Source organism: Engraulis encrasicolus, chromosome 10 (genome assembly GCF_034702125.1).
Source record: "Engraulis encrasicolus isolate BLACKSEA-1 chromosome 10, IST_EnEncr_1.0, whole genome shotgun sequence".
Lineage (NCBI taxonomy): Eukaryota > Metazoa > Chordata > Actinopteri > Clupeiformes > Engraulidae > Engraulis > Engraulis encrasicolus.
In genome coordinates, this window is record NC_085866.1 from 4,473,038 (window position 1) to 4,492,731 (window position 19,694).

The 19,694-nt window shown below is 44.1% G+C and overlaps 1 protein-coding gene across 2 annotated transcripts; it reads right to left on the reverse strand.

The window, feature by feature from the left end:
- Positions 1 to 8,006: 8,006 nt before the first annotated feature.
- LOC134456523 (E3 ubiquitin-protein ligase NRDP1) lies at positions 8,007 to 17,810 on the reverse strand. 2 transcript variants are annotated; one of them, XM_063207905.1, is made up of 6 exons: positions 17,733 to 17,810; positions 15,663 to 15,778; positions 14,346 to 14,617; positions 13,354 to 13,489; positions 12,171 to 12,274; positions 8,007 to 11,154 (listed from the first exon to the last, which is right to left on the reverse strand). In XM_063207905.1, the coding sequence occupies exons 2-6, from the start codon at positions 15,750 to 15,752 to the stop codon at positions 10,800 to 10,802; spliced, it is 957 nt and encodes a 318-aa protein (XP_063063975.1). In that variant the 5' UTR covers positions 15,753 to 15,778; positions 17,733 to 17,810; the 3' UTR covers positions 8,007 to 10,799. The 2 variants fall into 2 exon arrangements, with proteins under 2 accessions (XP_063063975.1, XP_063063976.1); XM_063207906.1 differs by lacking the exon at positions 17,733 to 17,810 and adding an exon at positions 16,789 to 16,871.
- Positions 17,811 to 19,694: the final 1,884 nt, after the last annotated feature.

Sequence of the window (19,694 nt, forward strand, 5' to 3'; positions counted from 1 at the left end):
ACTTGACGCCGGTGTCATAAGCATGTCATTACAGTGTCACAACAGTGTCGTGGCACAGTTATGCACGTGTCATAAACATTATGTCCATGTCATAAACATTTTATGACTGTTGGCCTTAAGTGACATTTGGTTATGGCAAAGACAACCTTGGGTTGGACATAGCCTAATGGACATAATGTCTATGACTTATATATTTCATGACACTATTATGACACTGTAATGACATGCATATGACACCGGTGCAGAGTAAAGTGTTACCTAACATCTGGAAAGGCAAAGCAAAAGGTAATTGGACACTACTGTGTCAAGACTCCATATTACTTTCCAGTCACTTCTGAACCCTGTTACCCCATATAAGTTTTCAATGTTTTTGTACACATATAAAAAAAAAAATCCATGTTTTCTGTATTTTTTGCTGAATTGCAAAATTGTAAATACTTTGTGATCTCCAGGAGAAATGGAATGTGTTGCAAATAATCTACACAAGATACACGTGTGTGATGGTACATAACAAACAGAAAAATAAAATGAAATTTGAGTAAATTTTTCAATTCAAAGTACAGTTTTTAAATGCGAATGTATCGGGTATACGAGTGATAGCTGTGGCTACCCCATGCTGTTGCCATGTGAACAAAACAGGTGTAAGTGAGTAATGAAAGCAGCATCCTCAGGTTTTGCTGGCTTTTATATTTTGCTTTTCCCACCTAAACTTTGTGGGAGCTTTGAATGTGCCTTTGTATCCAAAGCCAGTGATGTGAGATTGAAAAACTGGGACAAAAAAATATCCGTTTGTGAAGCCAAAAAGCAATTAGCAACATTGCTAATGGGTATTGTTAGTGTTTTTCCTCAAATGACCTTCCCTGCATGATCATAAACCATGACAGCGCTAATGATTGAAATATAGCCTGCCTGTACCAACCAACAGTAAAAATGTGAATGCTCCACAAAGAACCTTCAATTTGCTATTGTGGTTGGAATCCCTCAGAGTGAGACAGAAAGAGAGACAGGGGAGGATCAGGAAATTATCTCGGGCAGGAATCGAACCTGGGTCCCTGGCGCAGGACCGAGGCGGAGCTATAGGGGGGGACAAGCAGGGCATTTGCCCCAGGGCCCAGGGCCCTCCTGTATTGGTGTTGGGGGGCCTTATTGTGACCATGGCAGACTGTATGGAGGGTTGTGATGAAGCGGTCTGCACACTGTGTATTAACTCCAAAAAGACTGTATGGAGGGGCCCTATTGGAGGTTTGCCCCAGGGCCCAGGGCCCTCCTGTATTGGTGTTGGGGGGCCTTATTGTGACCATGACTGACTGTATGGAGGGGCCCTATTAAAGGTTTGCCCTGGGGCCCTGTGTGCAGTTGCTCCGCCACTGGTGCAGGGGGCGTAGGAGCAAATTGTGGGCCCTATGTACACAGTCAGCTCCAATGGACCCCCGCTAGCCTAGCGCGAGCCAGACCCGTACAGCAAAAAGCTGTACCAGGGTCTAGGAGGGCTGGGCGGCAGTGTGGGCGGGATAAACGGTTGCTTCAGCACTCAACGTCACGCAATAGGATGGTGGAACAACCAATCCCCACACACTTCTGTGTAACGTCACAGCTGTCTTTCACAACGTACACGCGACACGCCCCTTTGTAGGTGAAGCGGCAACTTCGAGCCGTCGTAGCAGTGAATGTACCCAGGGGCGCTGCCAGAAATGTTGGGCCCCATGAAAGTTTCGAATTTTGGGCCCCCTTAAGGGCCCCTCTCAGTGCTTGGCCCCCTTAAGGGCTCCTATCAGTGCTTGGGCCCTTAGAATCTGTACCACTTTTCCCCCCCTAGCGGCCCCCCTGAATGTACCCATAACTATTACACGGCTGGATACCTAGCTCTGTGTAATTGACGACAGGTTGGCTAGCCGCTAGCTCGGTAGACTAGGTGTCATTCCCATCTATTTAGTAAGCGACTTACAGACTTTCAAAGCTCCCAAATGTCTCGTTTTTAATGACATGGATCTTATTAGAATTCGGGGCAGGCATATAATACAAGGCTGGGTACCTAGCTCTGTGTTATCGACGACAGGTTAGCTAGCCACTAGCGAGGGCCTCTTTGTAGATGAAGCGGCAACTTCCAGCCGTCGTAGCAGTGAATGCGTGTGATGACCACAGCCACAAACAAGTTTCCTAATAAATCGTGTTTTCACTTATACAGTTCAAAAATGCCTCGTTTTCAACCACATGGCCCTCCTTGATCAACCAGCGAAATGTCGAGCAATTTGGGGCTTGTTAAATGGTTATATTTATGATTGTTGTCAACATGGCATGTTCGGCGTTAGCTAGCTAGCTGTATACCCATTGACGACAGGTTAGCTAGCCACTAGCTTGGTAGACTAGGTGTCATTCCCATCTATTTAGTAAGCTACTCAAAGACTTTCAAAGCTCCCAAATGTCTCGTTTTTAATGGCATGTGTCTTATTAGAAATTGGGGCAGCAATTTCATTCTACACCTACAGTAGTGGTCTGATAATAGCGTGTGACTATCTGGTTCTGTAAAATGCTCAACTTAGCTTACCGAGCTAGTTTAAAACATCGAATGATCAAATGATAATGTGTTGAGATCTATTTGTGTCCGATAAGTTCATGGTGTATTATTACATCAATCCATGTCAGCCACGAAATGTATTATCATCCAGGCTTTTTAAATTAAGTAAACACTTTCGTGCTGTACGTAGCACGGACAGACACCATGCTTCTTCTTAGAAAGTTTCCTGTTTACTAGGTAGCCCGGCCCCCCTCGCGATTTGATTGGCCCTGTCATCGGATAACTTTCAGCCTCGCAAAACGACCGGGGTCCGCTAGACTGCCCCCGGGAGCAAATTCAATTTGCGGTTGCTAGGGGCGTCTAGATTTCTAGGCTAGACCCCCGCAGCCATATCTCTAACTAAATCGGACTGTGTGTGAACCCCCTATATTACTGTATATACTAAATGGGGCCCTAGTGTCTCAGTTACACTTTACCCCCTGTAGTACGACACCCCTGTGACAGTGCAGTGCCCTACCGATTGAGTCACGGCAGGGCCTCCCTAAGAGTTCTCAGAGGAGCCTAACAGTTCGTTGAGGAATGTATACACTTTCTTGAAGTTTCCTCAAGAAATACGTTTTTTTTGAGAACTGGACACTTTCTTGAAGTTTCCTCAAGGAACCCTGGAACGTACAGGTTCTCTGAGAAACCCTTTGATAGCCGGTGGAAATTCATCCCAGAACTTTTATGTTCTTCAATCAGAGTGAAGTTAAGAGTCAAGATTCAAGTTCAAGATTTTACAGTGCACTAAGTTCATCAATCGGCAGGCTGTGGCAGAGTTCATCAATCGGCAATGGGGCAGGCTGTTATGACTTCCACATTGTCAGAGGGCAGGACTTAACCAACATGTATCAAAGTTGAATTTGTATGCTGAAACAGTTGAGGAAACACTGGCCACACCTCTGCATCCAGTTGGCCAAAGATATGGCCTCTGGTTCTCCATCGCCAGGTCAGAACTAAAGAAGCCGTTGTGGAAAGTGAACGGTGGAAATGACGTCAGACCAAGTTCCAAGATTTTTAGTTGTATCTAAACTTTTTTTTACATCACCGATAAATGAGAATATTCAATGAAATTAGATCAAATCCGTTACACAGAATAAACTACAAAAAACACATGGATTTCATACACCAATCTACTGCATCTAAAGCATTAGGCCTACCTGAAGTTTCTAAAAATGTGACTACATGGGCAAAGGGTTATGGAAAAGATGTTCAGATTTCATATTACTGTAAATTTGAACATGAGTGTATGTCTGAAGGTATTAGAGTAACTCTAACCATACCTTTAAATAGACAGGATAAAAAAAATATTATATTACACAAACAATATCTTTTCTTAGCACTTGACTGTATTAATATCACATTTATATTTAGACATTGCCCTTTAATATCTCTGAGTTGTGCAGTATAAAGACTAAGTTAAGGTAATTCACAGTATGCACACAAGTATCCACACGCCTTGTTCCCATTGGTCTGTCTCGCAGGAGGCAAGTGAAAGTATCCACTGTGAATATCAATGCCATCGCACTACAGTCAAGTTGCCAAGTTACTGCGCAAGCATTCAAATGGATCTTGATTCGGCCAATTCAGACAATATTGTCCCAGTTTTCCACTCTCCGGTCGGTATAATAGTTACCTTGGCAACTAAAGGGGCACATCTGTCGAGAGGCTTGGTGGGTAAAATTAAAGCTCATGTTAACTTGTGTTATGATGATGAATACACACACATATTTCCCTAGGCCAATCACATAGAGGTATTTGGTAACAACCGTGACAAAACACATAATTTCTCAACACTCTTAGCTTTGATCTGTTCAGGGGGGCTGGACAGTGATGTATTAGGCCTGATGTATGTGACACTTAACTAATTTCTATAGCCTAACCATTACAACAACAACAACAACAATTGCCGACCATTTTAAAAGTTGTTTTTGTTACATTTCATGGTAGGCACTACTAACTTAAACTATAGGCTACTGAACAATTTCCAATATGGTAATGTTTTGCGTTGGGTTTGGAGTTTGGAGTTGGCTGGAGTTCAGTAGCTGTCAGTGCTTTGGGAAGATGAGTGTGAGAGAGTGAGGAGCGGAGAGGCTCATTAGGGCGCTCAGAGCGGTATGAAAACATCGCAGCTGAATGGAGTCCTGTGGGCCATATAATAGCGGAGGGGAACAGGCCCCCCTTTGTCTCAGTAATGAAGGTAGCTTGCTGCTAGGGGGGGGGGGGGGGGACACACACCACCAACCAACACTTTCTCTCTCTCTATCCCCCCTTCCCTTCCGACTGGCTGGACAAACTTCAGGAAAAAAAACTTTTGGTTGTTTTTTTTTGTTTTTTTGTTTGTTTCTCAAATAATAAAAACTATTGCCAAAATGCAAAATTTCACAAAGTAAAAAAACCAATTAGCCAATTAATTGAATTAATTAAATATCATTTTTCTCAGCTATCATGACAAAAATGCCCCATAGTATTCGTAACTTACATCTGTCAAACAAAATATGAGGGTAAATGAAAACAAGAAAAAGCAACTCGTAGTACAACAGAGTAAATGTCCTTTGGAAAAAAATATCTGTATGTCGTAAATGTTCACACATTTGTGACATTTGTGCTGAACAAAATAACTTTATAGAATCTGGGAAAGCTGACAGGAAGAATAATTAGACCTATTGACCCTCACATGACCTATGATGTAATACTAACATAGGCCTAAATTCAGTAAATTGTAAACATTTCTGTCATTATTGCACTATTTGCCGATGATTATACTAATCGGACCGAAAGATTCAGCAAGTAAATATCTCTTTTTTTCTAAAAGGAAACAAAAATAATGCTGATGGTATGGCCAAATAATAACTCAGTCAATTGCAGCAGGGACCAGGCTTCGCTCAGAGGTAGTAAGGGTACTAGTCCAAATAAAAACTTCAAATTAAACAGAAAAGGGGTGCACCTTTCATTAAATATTTTCTTCATTTTTAATGCAAGGTGCGCCCCTTTTCTATTTAATTCAAATAATAACTTAGACAACATTCATATGTTTTTTCCCCGATAATATGGCGTGCCTCTCCTGCCTGCGCTGGTGCACTGTGCTCAGTCTCTAATGTGACCTGAATGTCCTTCGCTAGTGAGCGCAGCGCTGGCTCTTATACTCCTGCTGGGAGGACAATGTTTGTTTTGTTGGTCCAGAATGGCGAGAGGGAGGCGACGGGGGAGGCAAATAGGCCAATTCATCCCCATTACCATGGCTGCAAGGGCTTAGCTCAAAATACAAATTTTAACACAAAATAAGAAAGAGGCTGGCAAAGGAAGCAACACTCTTGCTCTCTCTCTCTCTCTCCCTCTAGCTCTACCACACTCTCTCTCTCTAGCTCTCTCTCTTTCATTACCTCTCTCTCACTCACTCTCACTCTCTCTCTCTCTCGCTCTCACGCCCTCCCTCACATACGGTACACACACTCTTACTTCATCTGTCCATGTTGCCATCTCCCCTCTCACATTCTTTCCTTTATCTTTCAGTCTCTGGCTCTCTATTGATAACTTCCACTTTCTGTCTCAACCACTCTTTCTCACACACACACACACACTCTCATACACAAACACACACACTCTCTCTCTCTCACACACACACACTCTCTTTTGCTCTCTGTCTGTCTCTCACTTTCACTCTCACACCCTCCCTCACATACTCTCTCTCTCTCTCACTGTATCTCTATCTTTTTCTTCTCTCTCTCTCTCTCTCTCTCTCTCTCTCTCTCTCACACACACACACACACACACACACCTCTTCCTGTTTGATTCTCTCACTCACTATCACTTTCCTTCTCTCTCTCATAAACACACGCACAAACAAACCATGCACACGCACACACCATGTACACAGTGTTCTCCATAAAATAATACAAAACTTAAATGTACACTGAGCAGGAAATGGTCAAAAAAGGTACTGCAACTATGCTGCTCATTGAAACTGGGCTGGCTATCACCAAATTTGATATTTACATGATAGTTTACTAAGTAATAAACACATATTTTCTAGTATGATCCAAGTAGTCATTTTTGCAGCTAAAAATGGCTATTTTTGGAAATTCAAAATGGCGGACCATGGAGAAGATCCCCCTTTTCATGTATGAAAAGTGCAATTTTTCCAGTCATAATGAATACTTAGAATTTGATGGTGGTGGTAAGTATTCATGAAAAAGGTAACATTAGTGAATGGGCAGCATGAATTCTGGAAAGAAACTAAAAATCTCACACAGTGTCCCTTTAAGGTTATTACATAATAGTGAGCAATTCAGTTCCTCCAATTCATGACAAAGGCCGTTAAACGGCTATCCTGAGGGGACATCCTGAGGGTTCTCAGACAGGGCTGGACTGGGGGGGAAATAGGACCCGGGCACTTTTGCCTTAAAGGGGCCCCTCATAATCATAATTAGCGGTGCAGAACTGACTCACCAGTGGGCCCTGCACCCTCGTGGGCCCCTATTTTCAGAATGTTTTTTGTTTTGTTTTTACATTTTTGAAAATAGGGGCCCATGAGGGTGCGGGGCCCACTGGGAAATGCCCCCTATGCCAGATGACAAGTCCAGCCCTGTTCTCAGACAGTCCCTTAATGCCAGGCCTCCCTCTAGTGGGAGAGGAACAGCAAGACCACATAGACCGAATTACACAAGAACCTTTCTATTAGCAAACCAACCACACTGCTGGCACCGCTCTAATCCTGCAGTTATGTGGTAGCTTAACTTTCCTCATGTTTTATGATTTTGTACTATTGGCCTCATTTACAGGAGACATTTAATTCAGAATGAACACAAATTAATTCAGAATAAATTTCAAATGTCAAAAGTGCCATACTAATGGAAAGGCACAAATTCATTGTACTGGCCAAATCTAGGTAGGTAGGTAGGCTACTCACTGTATGTGTGTTCATACTCTGTGTTCGTAATCATTGTAGGAGTATTGCATGACAAAAAAATCTGAAGTAAAAAAAAAAAAAAAGAAAAAAAAAGAAAAGACCTTACTGGGTACATTTGATACTTACTTACTTAGCAACAATGCTGCTCACTGAAACTGTGTGTGTTGCCTATTGCCAAATTTGATCTCTTCAAATATTTACTCAGTAATAAACTAACATTTAGGCTACTAGTATGACTAAAGTACAGCAAGTTTTTTTGCAGCTAAAAATGCCTATTTCTGGAAATTCAAGATGGCAGATATGGAAAGGATCTCCATTTTCATGTGTGAAAAGCACACATTACCCAGTCTTAATGATGAATACTATAGAATTTGACGCTGGTGGTAAGTATTGGTGAAAAAAAGGTAACAATTGAGAATGGGCAGCATGAGTTCTGGAAATAAAGTAAAAAAACCCTACTAAACACATTACACAGTACACCTTTAAGTCTAATTGTTACATCAGTCATTCCCCATAAAAAAACCATACGCTGCAAAACACTGCTTCATTGTATCCATTCAATATTTACTCTGCACATTTAGGCAAATCAAAAGACAAAAAGAAATACAATACAAAATAAAAACAATTCGTTGTTAGTATTACAATTTCAGCATCACCACAGTGCTTCAAAATAAGAGTCTCTTGTCTTGAGCTGAACACGAGGCAGCATATTTACACGTCTCAGCCTACAGCACATCCCAGACAAAACTCGCAAAATTGTACATAACCATATATGTATATTCTTTTTTTAAACAAAGCTGACAACTGAATTATCAAGACATCATCATTAGATTCATTCTGAATTTTCTTCATTATAGACATCTGTGGCATCTCCAAATGTCACAATACAGTATCATAGAGCAGATTACTTTTGCGTGTGTGTGTGTGTGTGTGTGTGAAGATCCTTGAATATACTATTCACACCTCAAAAGAAAGAACAAAAAAACGACTTCAGCATTAAAACATATGAAAACGTGATATGAAGAAAAGTGTACATTAGGTAGATGCATTGCCCACAGACTTGATGAGCGGCCATTACTTCAACAGGTGACTACAGCACCCACTCCACACAGGGTGTGCATTCCAATATGCGACCTTGCTTCCTCCACTTGTGCTTGTGGCCTCGCCCCGCCTCCTGGCCCCTCCTCCGTGGAGAAAACAATAAAGTTTCTCAGCTGTCAGCCTAGCCACAACAACTTTTGGGGGACCCCAATTGCAAATGAGAAAAAGACTTTACAGTTGAGCTCTTGCAAGATAATCAAATATAATGCTGTTGTCAGTGATGTCATCATGACATATTACTTTCTGGTACGAGGCCACAAGCACAAGTGGAGGAAGCAAGGTTGCATATTGGAACGCACTCAGGGGAAGAGGAGGAGGGGGTGGCAGCTGAGAAAAGGGGTGTAAATCATCCTAGTTCCTTCCATCCTTTCCTCTGGCTTCTGAACTTGTGATGTGAGGCACAGCATAATCAATGATCAATCAAATCAAAGGTTTTTAATACCTGGCTGGCAAAATCAATGCAGAAGTTCTAATTTGAAGTTGTCAAGGTGATGGCTAAAACGACTAAGGCACCCTGTTGTCATGCCAGGGACATGGGTTCAACTCCAGACAAAGATAATTTCCCTTGTTTTTCTCACCCGTCTCTCTCTCTCGCTCTAATAAAGGCATAAAAGCCCAACATTTTAAAAGGTTCCAGTCATTTGTAATCAGCCTTTTGAAATGGGGGAAAAGTGCCTGCACTTGACATTGGGGAAACCTTGTTGATTTCTACGCACAGGAGAGGCAGCACACAGTCAAAAGGTTGGAGGCCAGCTGAAAGGAGGGAAGGTACCAGTCTGACTTGTATCCAAAGACTAGGGACGTTGGGAGGCACAGGCATTGAATATGTGCACTTCAGTTGGTGAGATGGGGATGTAAGCCGGTGCCCAGCTTTCATTAGAAGCAAACATCACTCTGTAACACTATCAGAGTAGCTTTCATCATGTGCGCATCGGTACAGTCATTGACAATCATCTTGTGGTACATTGCAAACTGTACACGACCAAGGCAGCTACCATACCACTTCTACTACCATTGACACCAGTCAAAAATGGTTTAGGGTACAGTAACTCTAAAGGCGCATTTAGGCCGACCGTGCCAGTGCCCTTTCCCGCACCTAATGTTGAATGAACTGGCCCGCAAGTTCATGCCGCAATTTTGAGCGTGCGGGAAGCGAAAAATACTTTCCCTGGTTTTTCCCGTCAAACCGTGAAGACCGCGTAGACGTCAGCAGGTTCATCTGGGTGACAAGGGGTGACATAAAGAATGGTTCAGAGCCTGATATGTGTGGGAGGTTCGCTGGTAAGTTCCAAACAAACATGCTGCGGGAACTGGCATCAGCACCGATCTGCTTGATTGATTTTCTTTTTTTTCACACCCGAACATGGCTCTTCTGAACATTGTACATTTTAGACAAATGTAAAGACCACTAGGATTTCAAAGCATGTGGAGTTTCTAAATCCTGCGGCACTTCTGATAAAAATCTGGGTGGGGGGGATGGTGGGGGGATGGGACTCCTTGTGTGCCTCTGTGGACAGCATTGACTGTGATGGGGCAGGCCTGTGGAGCAGAACGGTGAGAAACAGAACCAGTCCTGAACCCGAATACTTCTACAGGCAATGGAATAGACGTCTGGGGTCTTCAGAAAGTTCACGTAAGGCAAAAAAAATGTAAGAGGATGTGCCCTCTCAGAGCTTACAAAGCTCATAGGAGGTGGCTGCCATGTGTCCTCCATGTCCAAACCTCCAGGCCAATTCAGAGAGGAACCAAAGAAGACAACGCTGAATAAAACATTTCTTAAAAAAAAAAAAAATGGTGCACTTAAAAACAAATGGAACCATGCCATTACAACTGATGAAAGAAAACAAAAAGAAAAATACTACCTCAGTTCCGCGCTAGCCTGGTATGACCCGCCCATAATACTTCTCTTTATTCATATTCATGGTCCGGGAGGTTCTTTGACCTGACGCGATTGGAAGGGTGGGAGGACTGCACTCAGGTCTGGTTTGAAACGATTGGACAGCTCTCACCCAATCGTTCGCTTATTGGCCAGCCACCTGGTGGCCGACTAAACCCTTCCCAGAAAAGAACCTCCAGACCTTGAAAACGAATGAATAAGGAGAAGTATGGCTGGTCACCAGGCTAGCCCACCCTCCCCAAGACAGGATCAATGAGTTCAGTGGAGACTATAAAATCTCCTCATCCTCCCCATCCCATCCCATCCGCCTTCAATGAGTTCAGTTCAAGTGGAGACTACTATAAAATCTCCTCGACTCCGTGGGCGAAGATCATGACGAGTCCCGGTTCCAGGATCATGTCCTCCCCCATGTGCTGGTTCTCACAGGCCATGACCACCACCGCCTGCTTGCCCGGGATGCGCTTCGCCACGTAGTTCTCGTAGTAGCGCCGGTTCATCTGCCGCGTCTCCAGCGTGGCCAGGCCCTGCGGCCAGTTGCGCTCGTGGGCGTTCTCGATCAGGTCGTTGACGATGGAGAGCGGGCAGCCACTGTCGATGAGCGAGCGCTTGATGACGGCCTGCAGCACGGCGTCCGGCGTCGAGATCATGCCGCCCCAGCGGGTCACGCGCGCCGGCTGCAACGAGTTCACCCACCTGGGAGCCAAGAGGAGACATATAACCCATCAAATGAGAACAGTTTAAAAAAGGTCAACCCTTTTCATGCTCATTACATCCACAGAGCAGGAGTTCACCGACCTGGGAGGCAAAGAGAGACACATAATCCATCGAATAACATTTATAAGAATACCAAGGCACTCTCGTAAAAAGTCTCTATTACATTGCTTTGAAAAATGCGTTTGCGTTTTATCTTTGAAAGATGAGTGGTATTTTTCTGTTTTTTCAACTTCTGCAATTTCCCATCCAAAGAACACCTCATGGTGAATTAATGAAATACACAACACGTGATTTTAAAAGTTCACCCCTTTTCAGGATGTTCATGGCATACACAGACCACAGGCCTGTTGCATAGTATCATGCTGCCATCTGCTGGCTATGAAAAGTACAACAATAACTGATCATTGAAAGAGGCACCAGAGATTCAAGACCCATGAATGACATTCTTAAAGACATCACAATCCTCAAGGTGAATAATATACACAATGCAGTTCAACCCTTAACATGATGCCTATGACTGACTGACACACACACACACACACACACGCACAATCTGTTTATGTTAGAGGCTTACTGCTTCTGTTGGCCTCTGTTTGTTATGAAAATTAATGCAAATGGCCAACCAACCAAAGAGGAATCAGAGATTCTCATGACAAAAGTCCTCAGAAAAGTAATTAATATACAAAAAATTAGCCTGATTATCATCGACTGTCAAATCTCTTCAAGATTTGGTCTGACCAAGAGCATAACAATTCACATTTCCCAAACGGCATGGTTGACCCACCTCCCTTGGTTTGCTACTGGAGTTCCCGAGTTTCTGAGGGCTCAGAAACAGTACTGTATTTGTATTACTCCTGGCCTGACTAGAAGCAACACTGAAGGTGTTGCGTCACTAGGAGGGCACAGACTGGCTAACAAAAAATGTAATTTTCTTCTAAACCCATGAAAGAATGATCTTTATTTTGATGCGATTAAGTTGCATATAGATCACTTACTCCAAGATCTCATTGTACTCGATGCTCTCCTCCAGATTCTGCATATTAGGATTTGCACTCCGAATGGCCCTCATGTACGCCTTCAGGAGTTGGATATCTCGCTTCTGGAAGTTAAAAAAGACAGAGCTTTCAGTTCCAATTACAGAAAAGCAAGCAGTATAAATGACAGAAAGTAAATAGTTGTACACTTTATTAACCAAATATTTTGTAATAACTATTATGATAGGATAGCATTTCGCCTGTGGTCTTCATCAGATTCTCTGGGATTTTAAGTGTGCGGACTCCTCACTCCAACATTACAGTAGGCCTTTGTCCTGGGATGCATACAATCTCCACCTTCAACTAAATGTCGCCAATTGTCCCACACCTTATCTGAGGCACTATACCAGTGGTTCTTAACCTGGGGTGCGGGCACCCCCTGGGGGTGCGCCAGAGATTCCGCAGAGGGGGCGCAGAATTTTGTTTGTGATGAGGTTGTGATCAAAATTCTGCTTGGTAACATTATAGTTAGGCCAAATCAAAACCAAATTAAAACAATTTTGGTCCCCATTTAACGTCATTAAAGGTACACTGTGCAGGAAATGGTCAAAAAAGGTACTGCAACTATGCTGCTCATTGAAACTGGGCTGCCTATTGCCAAATTTGATCTTTACATGAAAGTTTACTAAGTAATAAACAAATATTTTCTAGTATGGTCCAAGTACAGTCATTTTTGCAGCTAAAATCGCTATTTTTGGAAATTCAAAATGGCGGACCATGGAGAAGACCCCCCTTTTCATGTATGAAAAGTGCAATTTTTCCAGTCATAATGAATACTTAGAATTTGATGCTGGTGGTAAGTACTCATGAAAAAGGTAACATTAGTGAATGGGCAGCATGCATTCTGGAAATAAACAACTACAAATCTCACACAGTGTCCCTTTAAGGTATTGATTAATGTCTTAAGCAAGAATCATTGTAATTAATCACTTAAATCATTATTAGTATGTATGCATGTGTACAGAAGTTTGGGTTGGGGGTGCGCAGCTTGTCTTGGGCACCGGTGAGGGGGTGCTTAAGCAAAAAAGGTTAAGAACCACTGCACTATACAATGATCTCACAGCAGCGGAATTATTGTTGTAATAGCGGGATACAGAGATCCCCATAAGAGTACACCTTAATGTATTGAAGGAGAAGGCCTGACCTGCTCAGCCAGCTGGTGTTTGTGTTCTGCTGCCGTCTTCTCCAGCTCCGAGATCTTGCTCTGCTGCTGCTGCACCACGCTACGCAGGTGTCGGATACAGTTGTGGCCTGACATCTCATCTTTGGGCATCTCCAGCCTGCACAGATTAGCACAAATATGACATGGAGGCAGAAATGATTAGCAAATGATGCAGTATTTACTACAGGTATGAATGGCAGACGATTGTTGGACATTTGATGTCTATAGATTTATAGATCTATAATTTCCTCACAAGATGTTTAGGCTTGAATCTGAAATCTATTGTTGGAACAATTGGGATGTGGAACAATTGGGATGTGTCATCAAGCTGTGTGGAATCATGCATTTTAAATGCTGCCTAGCCATCCTGTGCATCAGAAAGGAAATACCATAGGTCCACCATCACACACTGATAAGACACTTTCAACATGTTTTTTTTTTAGCACGTTTCGGACATGGAAATGACTCACTAAACTGACATTCTGTGCATCCATCAGCGTACAAACCTTCATCATTTCTTTTCAGCTTAAGAGTTTTGGAGCTGCACCTGCACATTTTGATTCAGCACCTGCATCTACACCTGATGTGATGTGAGCACATTCTGCCTGCCTGCCTGTCTGTCTGTCTGTCTGTCTGTCTGTCTGTCTGTCTGTCTGTCTGTCTGTCTGTCTGCCTGCCTGCCTGCCTGCCTGCCTGCCTGCCTGCCTGTCTGTCTGTCTGTCTGTCTGTCTGTCTGTCTCTCTCCCTGTCTGCCTGCCTGCCTGCCGCTCAGTCAATCAGTCTGTCTGTCTGTCTGTCTGTCCATTTGTCTCTCGCTCAGTCAATCAGTGTCTCTGTCTGTCTGTCTGTCTGTCTGTCTGTCTGTCTGTCTGCCTGCCTGCCTGCCTGCCTGCCTGCCTGCCTGCCTGTCTGTCTGTCTGTCTGTCTGTCTGTCTGTCTGTCTGTCTGTCTGTCTGTCTGTACCCGCCACTCACCCGCAGCCTGCTTCGCAGGTGACCGGCCTCTTGGGGTTGTGCTCGCAGTCCTTCAGGTGCGACTGCAGCTGGTCCAGGCGCAGCGTTGCCTGGCAACCGAAGGTGGCGTTGTCGCAGGTGATCTGCAGCTTGGAGAGCATGTTCCGCATGATGCGCGGCACCGGCCGCAGGTGCGCCAGCGTCACCACCGTGCGGTCCACGGGGCAGATCTGCTGCTGGGCGAACCACTGGGTGATGCAGGCGTTACAGAAGGCATGCTCGCAGTGGGGGGCCTGAGGGAGAGAGAAGCACAACACAGGCGTTACAGAAGGCATGCTTGCAGTGGGGGGCCTGAGGGAGAGAGAAGCACAACAGAGGCGTTACAGAAGGCATGCTTGCAGTGGGGGGCCTGAGGGAGAGAGAAGCACAACAGAGGCGTTACAGAAGGCATGCTTGCAGTGGGGGGCCTGAGGGAGAGAGAAGCACAACAGAGGCGTTACAGAAGGCATGCTTGCAGTGGGGGGCCTGAGGGAGAGAGAAGCACAACAGAGGCGTTACAGAAGGCATGCTTGCAGTGGGGGGCCTGAGGGAGAGAGAAGCACAACAGAGGCGTTACAGAAGAGAGAGAGCGCGAGAGCGAGAAGCACAACACATATGGGAAATGAAATCAAACAACAGTGTATTGAGGGCTCTAAATGAACACACTTTGGTGGTGACTATTCCTTCATGATTAAGACCCCGTACCATACCAGACACAGTGATTTTTCACCCCTCCTCCACATGCAGTGTACACTGGATTAAAATGTAAAAAACCTTGTTTTTAATATATATATATATATATATATACTTTTTGGGCTTTTTTGCCTTCATTTGACAGGATAGTGAAGGTTATGACAGGAAGTGAGTGAGGAGAGAGAGAGATGGGGAAGGGACGGCAAAGGACCCAAGCCGGAAATCGAACCAGGGTCGGCTGCATAGCAAATGAGTGCCCCCTACCATTTGTGCCACGGACGGTAGGGCCAATTTTTTTTTATTTTATTAAAATATGCACATATGTGTAACGAAGGCCCAATTGTAGTAAACACGATCAAGGTGTACATAATTGAGCCAGAGATTCTTTAAGTATATAGAGATATGCCAATGTAATAGGCTGCTATGGGCACCTAACATGACCAGGTTCCGGTCTGCCTAAAGGGGCGTGTCATAATGCTCCTACACTGAATAGAACAGTCCTAGGTCTGCCTAAAGGGGGAACCCCCCCACCCCCCTTGCAATAATAGAACCCGGAAACAATGGGCCAATGGAACCTCTCTCTCTCTGATTGAGCTGTATCCGCACCTGAACCGGCTCCTCCAGCACGCCGCTGCAGATTGGACACAGCAGGTCCTCATCCACCTCCCCTTGAAACCTGGTGACGTCGTAGCCCATCGCACATCACTCGCAGCCGCCCAAATCTGACACCACACAGAGAAAAACAATACATTTAAGACACAGGTAAAATCAATACATTCACGATGAAGTCTAAAAACAATACATTTACCCCATCGTACATCACTCGCAGCCGCCCAAATCTGTCAAGTCAAGTCAGTTTTTATTGTCAGTTTCTTCATATGCACAGCATGTCATACAAGGCAATTGAAATTATGTTTCTCTCTCTATACCATGAAGGTATAGAGACATTCACAGGACTGACATTTACAGACTGACATCAATCTGACAGGACACAGACAAAAAATACATTTAAGACAGGGAAATTCAATACATTCACGATGAAGTCTAAAAACAATACATTTACTACTACACAGAGGAAAAACAACATAAGTACAACGAAAACTGATAATGCCTTAGGCTTAAGCCGTTGCACATCACTCACAAATAGACTCTAAAAATCTGATAGGACACACTGAAAGCATTAGATTTTTCACATACACACTGAAAATATAAAAAAAGCTGTATCTCAAATCACACATCATGCAAATCTGGCCCACGTATAGTCAAAGCCAGGTCCCACTGCAAATACCATGATAATATACTGTCACACAATGCACACCAATATGGCAGGAGGAAATGACCATATATTTTTTAAACAAAACACAAGTTTGAAAACCAAACACACCCCAAAGCACTAGTTCTCATGAAAGCAGCACCTTGACTAATTATGTATCTGTAGGGGGACTGTACCGCTCACTGTCTTTGACCCTAGAACACAGCCCTACTCTCCTCCTCATGACTGTCTGCCTCCCTCCAGCCACTCTCTCAACACAGCAGTTGTCAGACCAGACCATGCTTTCCATTCAGTTCACCATCAACTGCATTCTTAAGATCGGATGTAAGAGCGAGACATTGCTCTGGAGGCGCCTTGGCATCCTACACAACAGTATCATGTGGCAGAGAGAGTTGACCTGGATGACGGTGCCAGAGATGCACCCTGCTAGTTCACACACACTCAAACGGAGTCACTCACAGTAATGGCAAAGTTGACATTTTAAAGGAATTGCAATTAGACACCACAGCGGTACCACTCATCTTCACCACTGTCAAATTGCACATGGCCAAATTCACAAGTCTACAGTGTACCTGAAACAATGTACACAACCCCATTACAAATGTCTGTAAAGAGGCAACATTGTCTCTCGTATGACACAGGGTTGGTGAAGCGTTGCCTAGGTTGGCAGAAGGACTGCTGTGCTGGATGACCAAATACAACCGGACAGCTAATCGTCCTGGTGGCAGCGGCAGAGAGATTAGAGAGAATAGCATATCTCTGGTAGCGGTCAGCCGAGTAGAATCTATCCACCTTTCATAAAATCTGTGGGGTGCAAAATGAATTCACCATCCGGCTTATTTGTAAACATGAAGCTCGCTGCCCTACTCAGCAACAAGCAAGAGGTAAGGGGTTTGGAATCTGCTCTCTTCGACAGCAAGGCTTAGTACCTAGTAAATAATCAAAAGCGTAAAATTATTTAATGGGTCATTCGTTGGATTCGATAAGCCTGACCAGTAGTTCACCGACAGACGTACAGCAGAGGAAGAATCAATCACAGCGCACCTAGCACACCACGGCATTTAAGCCCGTTGTGTACCTGCCTGTTTTCAAAGCCTGTGGCGTTGCTTGTTAGCCAAAGATGCGGTCAACCTCCATCCATCAGAGACCGGTGGACTCCGTAATAGCACCATAGACAAATAAAAAGACACATAAACTAAAGTAACTCGAGTTTGTGCTGGCATCCCATGTCTCTTGCTGGTATCGTAAGCCATTGACTTGATAGCTCGACCCAAGTCAAAGGGCTATGCTAGCCGAGCAGATTTTTTTTCCACAGCACCGACACCATTTCTGGCTAGCATTAAACCACGCATATATTGCAACGTCATACCAACGGTTGGAACGAGGGATTGAATGAACCTTACCTTTTATAGTAAAGGTCTGTGTTTCATCAAAATATAGTCATTTTGGTGGATGCCCAGATAACACACCTGTGTGTACGGTCAGAGGTCCACCACAAAATCGCTTCCTTATGTTCTTCTTTATCATTGGTAGGTGGCAGCAACACAAAACAACGCCACCTACTGACGTGGAGTAGCTTCATCTCGAAATTTAACTTTCATAAACATGATCAAATCAATCCTCATATCCTGCGACTATTGTGCATATCAATAGAGTTTGTAATTCCCTTAGACAAATTGCAAAAATGTAGGTTACACCCATGCACATGATTATGTCCAGTTCTGTGCTGTTTCTAGGATCCTGATGGTCAGCTTATGAATTCCACCTCGTGAATTTGCCACATAATTGTTCATCAGTATCAACATTCAAAAATATTATTCCTGGCCTCAGCAAGGACTTAGACACTCAGGGTGTCTCTAACATATCGCTCACCAGGGCTGGAGGGGGACAAAAAAACCCTCTGGCATTTTGTCGTAAAGCCGTTTTGTCTCTCACAAATATACAACCCCTTTTTGTACCCAACCCCCTTCAAAGTTCACTGTCTGCATTGAAAGAAAGCCCAACTGGGAAACTCCAACTCCCATTGTCCTCCACAGCACACACATGAACACTGCACACTGCACACAATGAAACTACATTCATGCCTCACCCGTGCAAGGGACAGTGTCCCCTCTGACCCCTCTGCTGTCCCCTCTGGCCAGTCCACAAGAGAAAAATATGACTAAACAAATTAAAACAAAAAGCCCAGCACTGTCGGCCGACTGGGATAAAAGCTCTGCACGCCACATCACCAGTCCAGCCCTGTTGCGCCCACCATACTTCTCTCCCATCCAGGATGCCCATGTTTCTTTTTAATTTATTTGATTTTTTAAAGATTTTTTGTGTCTTTTTCGACTTAATTTGATAGGGAAGTGTGAGAGGCAGCCGGACAGGAAGCGAATTGGGAGAGAGACGGGGAGGGGTCGGCAAAGGACCCGGGCCGGGAATCAAACCGCATGGCAGGCGAGTGCCCTACCGGTTGACCACAGCAGGGCCAGGATGGCCATGTTTCACCCATCTGGGGTTCCTCGGACATGGGTCACGTATCCTGTGGCACACCAATTGCCTCTCGGCAAGCCATCTCACTGAGCCCATAGTGTATGTAGCGCAGGTCAGGGGAGTAGGCGTATGGTCTATGCCACACTTGGATTTGAACCCGGGTCTCACGGGGTAGTAAACTGGGTGCATTATTGTATACGATGATGAACATATACACTGCCCTATACAGTAAAATCCCTACACATCTGTAATCGGAGACTATAATTAGCAAAAGATCAATAGAAACAAACTACACTGTAGAGCTAGTCATCTGATATTTAATATAAGGGTCAGTGAGGTGTCAGCACAGCAGTAGCACACGTCAGGGTGGCGCAACGCGGCCAGTGCCATTACTGTATGTTTTGTTTTTGTTTTTAGTGGACCATCTAAGAAACATATTCATTGCAGCATATCAACCACCAACTACTAACTAGACTGCCTGTGCAGTCGCCTTCGACTGCTTAAGGTATATCAGGCCCGTCACTAGGTTTGAGAGACAGGGGGGGCTTAGCCCCAGAGGAAGAAAATGTTTTCAGCTCACCTGCTAAGGTTTTGTCTATGAATTCATTATTTTAAGAGCAAAGAAATCCCGCACACTGTCCATTCCACCAACAAACTTTAATACATTGTTTCGGTCATCCGACCTTCTTCATGTTGTATTAAAGTTTGTTGGTGGAATGGACAGTATGCAGGATTTCTTTACACTTGAACAACCCTACTGGGATAATATCCTACGCACCTGCCCACCTACAAAGGTGTGCAAAAGCGTCTTCTTGAACAATTATTTTCAGAGCACCATACCGATTTTTAAACACTAGTTACAGTGATTTTTTTCGCATTTTCACATT